This window comes from Octodon degus, unplaced genomic scaffold (genome assembly GCF_000260255.1).
Source record: "Octodon degus isolate 3935 unplaced genomic scaffold, OctDeg1.0 scaffold01038, whole genome shotgun sequence".
Taxonomy (NCBI): domain Eukaryota; kingdom Metazoa; phylum Chordata; class Mammalia; order Rodentia; family Octodontidae; genus Octodon; species Octodon degus.
In genome coordinates, this window is record NW_004525614.1 from 16,197 (window position 1) to 18,485 (window position 2,289).

At 37.9% G+C, this 2,289-nt stretch overlaps 1 protein-coding gene across 1 annotated transcript in view; it reads right to left on the reverse strand.

The window, feature by feature from the left end:
- Positions 1-577: 577 nt before the first annotated feature.
- Positions 578-2,289, reverse strand: part of LOC101580632 (zinc finger protein 14-like) — a gene marked incomplete at its 5' end in the record, with an annotated part of 17,355 nt that continues 15,643 nt past the window's right edge. The window contains one exon of the mRNA XM_023708773.1: positions 578-2,276. Coding sequence (XP_023564541.1) covers positions 578-2,276 — 1,699 coding nt within the window. The remainder of the gene's footprint in view (positions 2,277-2,289) is intronic.

The following is a 2,289-nucleotide window of genomic DNA, read 5'->3' on the forward strand; positions in this document are numbered from 1 at the left end:
CTCACCTTAAGTTCTATTATGGTTTTGACAAGAAATTTTTGTACTAAAAGCTTTCACACATTGCTTAATTATATAGTTTCTCCCTTCTGTGAGCTCTTTCATGTATGTTGCAAAACCCTTGTGTAGTAAAAGCTTTCCCACACTGCATACATAGGGTTTCTCCCCACTGTGAGCTTTCATGTATTTTGCAATACCCTTTTGTAGTAAAGGCTTTCCCACATTGCTTACATATGTTTTTTTTTCCACTGTGAATTCTTTCATGTCTTTTACAGTGACTGTGCCTTCTGAGTTCTGCCACATTGCTTACATAGATAGGGTTTCTACCCAGTGTGAATTCTTTCATGAACACGACAGTAATTTTGTGTACTAAAAGCTTTCCCACATTGCTTACATACATAGGGCCTCTCCCCACTGTGAATTCTTTCATGTATATTACAATACTTGTGTGTAATAAAAGCTTACCCACACTGCTTACATACATATGGTTTCTCCCCGAGTTCTCTCATGTATATTACATTGAATGTAATGAAAGCTTTCCCACATTGCTTACACATATAGCTTTATTCCCGAGTGTGAATTATTTCATGTTTTTCACAAGATTTGCGCATGGTAAAAGCTTTTCCACATTGCATACATAGGTTTTGTCCCCATTATGAATTCTTTGATGTCCTTGACAAGAACCTTGTGTACTAAAAGCTTTCCCACATTGCTTACATACATAGGGTTTCTCTCCACTGTGAGTTCTTTCATGTCTTTGACAAAAACCTTGTGAAGTAAAAGTTTTCCCACACTGCTTACATACAAAGCGTTTCTCCCCACTGTGGGCTCGTTCATGTATTTTGCAATACGCTTGTGTAGTGAAAGCTTTCCCACATTGCTTACACACATAAGGTTTTTCCCCACTGTGAGATTTTTCATGAACATAACAATAATACTGTGTGCTAAAAGCTTTCCCACACTGCTTACATACATAGGACTTCTCCCCAGTGTGAGTTTTTTCATGAATGCGACAGTAATTTTGAGTAGTAAAAGCTTTCCCACATTGCTTACATACATAGCTTTTTTCCCAAGTGTGAATTGTTTCATGTTTTTTACAATATTTGCGCATGGTAAATGCTTTTCCACATTGCTTACATACATAGGGTTTGTCCCCAGTATGAATTCTTTCATGTCCTTGACAAGAACTTTGTGTACTAAAAGTTTTCCCACATTCCTTACATACATAGCGTTTCTCTCCACTGTGAATTATTTCATGTCTTTTACGGTGACTGTACCTTCTGAAAGCTTTCCCACATTGTTTACATGGATAGGGTTTCTCTCCAGTATGAATCCTTTCATGTATTTTACAATCACTATGCCTCCTGAAAGCTTTTCCGCATTGCTTACATAGATAGCGTTTCTCCCTACTGTGAGTTCTTTCATGTCTTTGACAAAAACCTTGTGAAGTAAAAGTTTTCCCACACTGCTTACATACAAAGCGTTTCTCCCTACTGTGGGCTCGTTCGTGTATTTTGCAATACGCTTGTGTAGTGAAAGCTTTCCCACACTGTTTACACACATAGGGTTTTTCCCCACTGTGAGATTTTTCATGAACATAACAATAATACTGTGTGCTAAAAGCTTTCCCACACTGCTTACATACATAGGACTTCTCCTCAGTGTGAGTTTTTTCATGAATGCGACAGTAATTTTGAGTAGTAAAAGCTTTCCCACATTGCTTACATACATAGGGCCTCTCCTCACTGTGAATTCTTTCATGTACATCACAACACTTTTGTGTGATAAAAGCTTTCCCACACTGCTTACATACATAGCTTTTTTCCCGAGTGTGAATTGTTTCATGTTTTTCACAAGATTTTCTCACAGTAAAAGCTTTTCCACATTGCTTACATACATAGGGTTTGTCCCCAGTATGAATTCTTTCATGTCCTTGACAAGAACTTTGTGTACTAAAGGTTTTCCCACATTCCTTACATACATAGCATTTCTCTCCACTGTGAATTCTTTCATGTCTTTTACGGTGACTATGCCTTCTGAAAGCTTTCCCACATTGTTTACATAGATAGGGTTTCTCTCCAGTATGAATCCTTTCATGTATTTTACAATCACTATGCCTCCTGAAAGCTTTCCCGCATTGCTTACATAGATAGCGTTTCTCCCCACTGTGAGTTCTTTCATGTCTTTGACAAAATCTTTGTGAAGTAAAAGTTTTCCCACACTGCTTACATACAAAGCGTTTCTCCCCACTGTGGGCTCGTTCATGTATTTTGCAATACGCTTGTGTAGTGA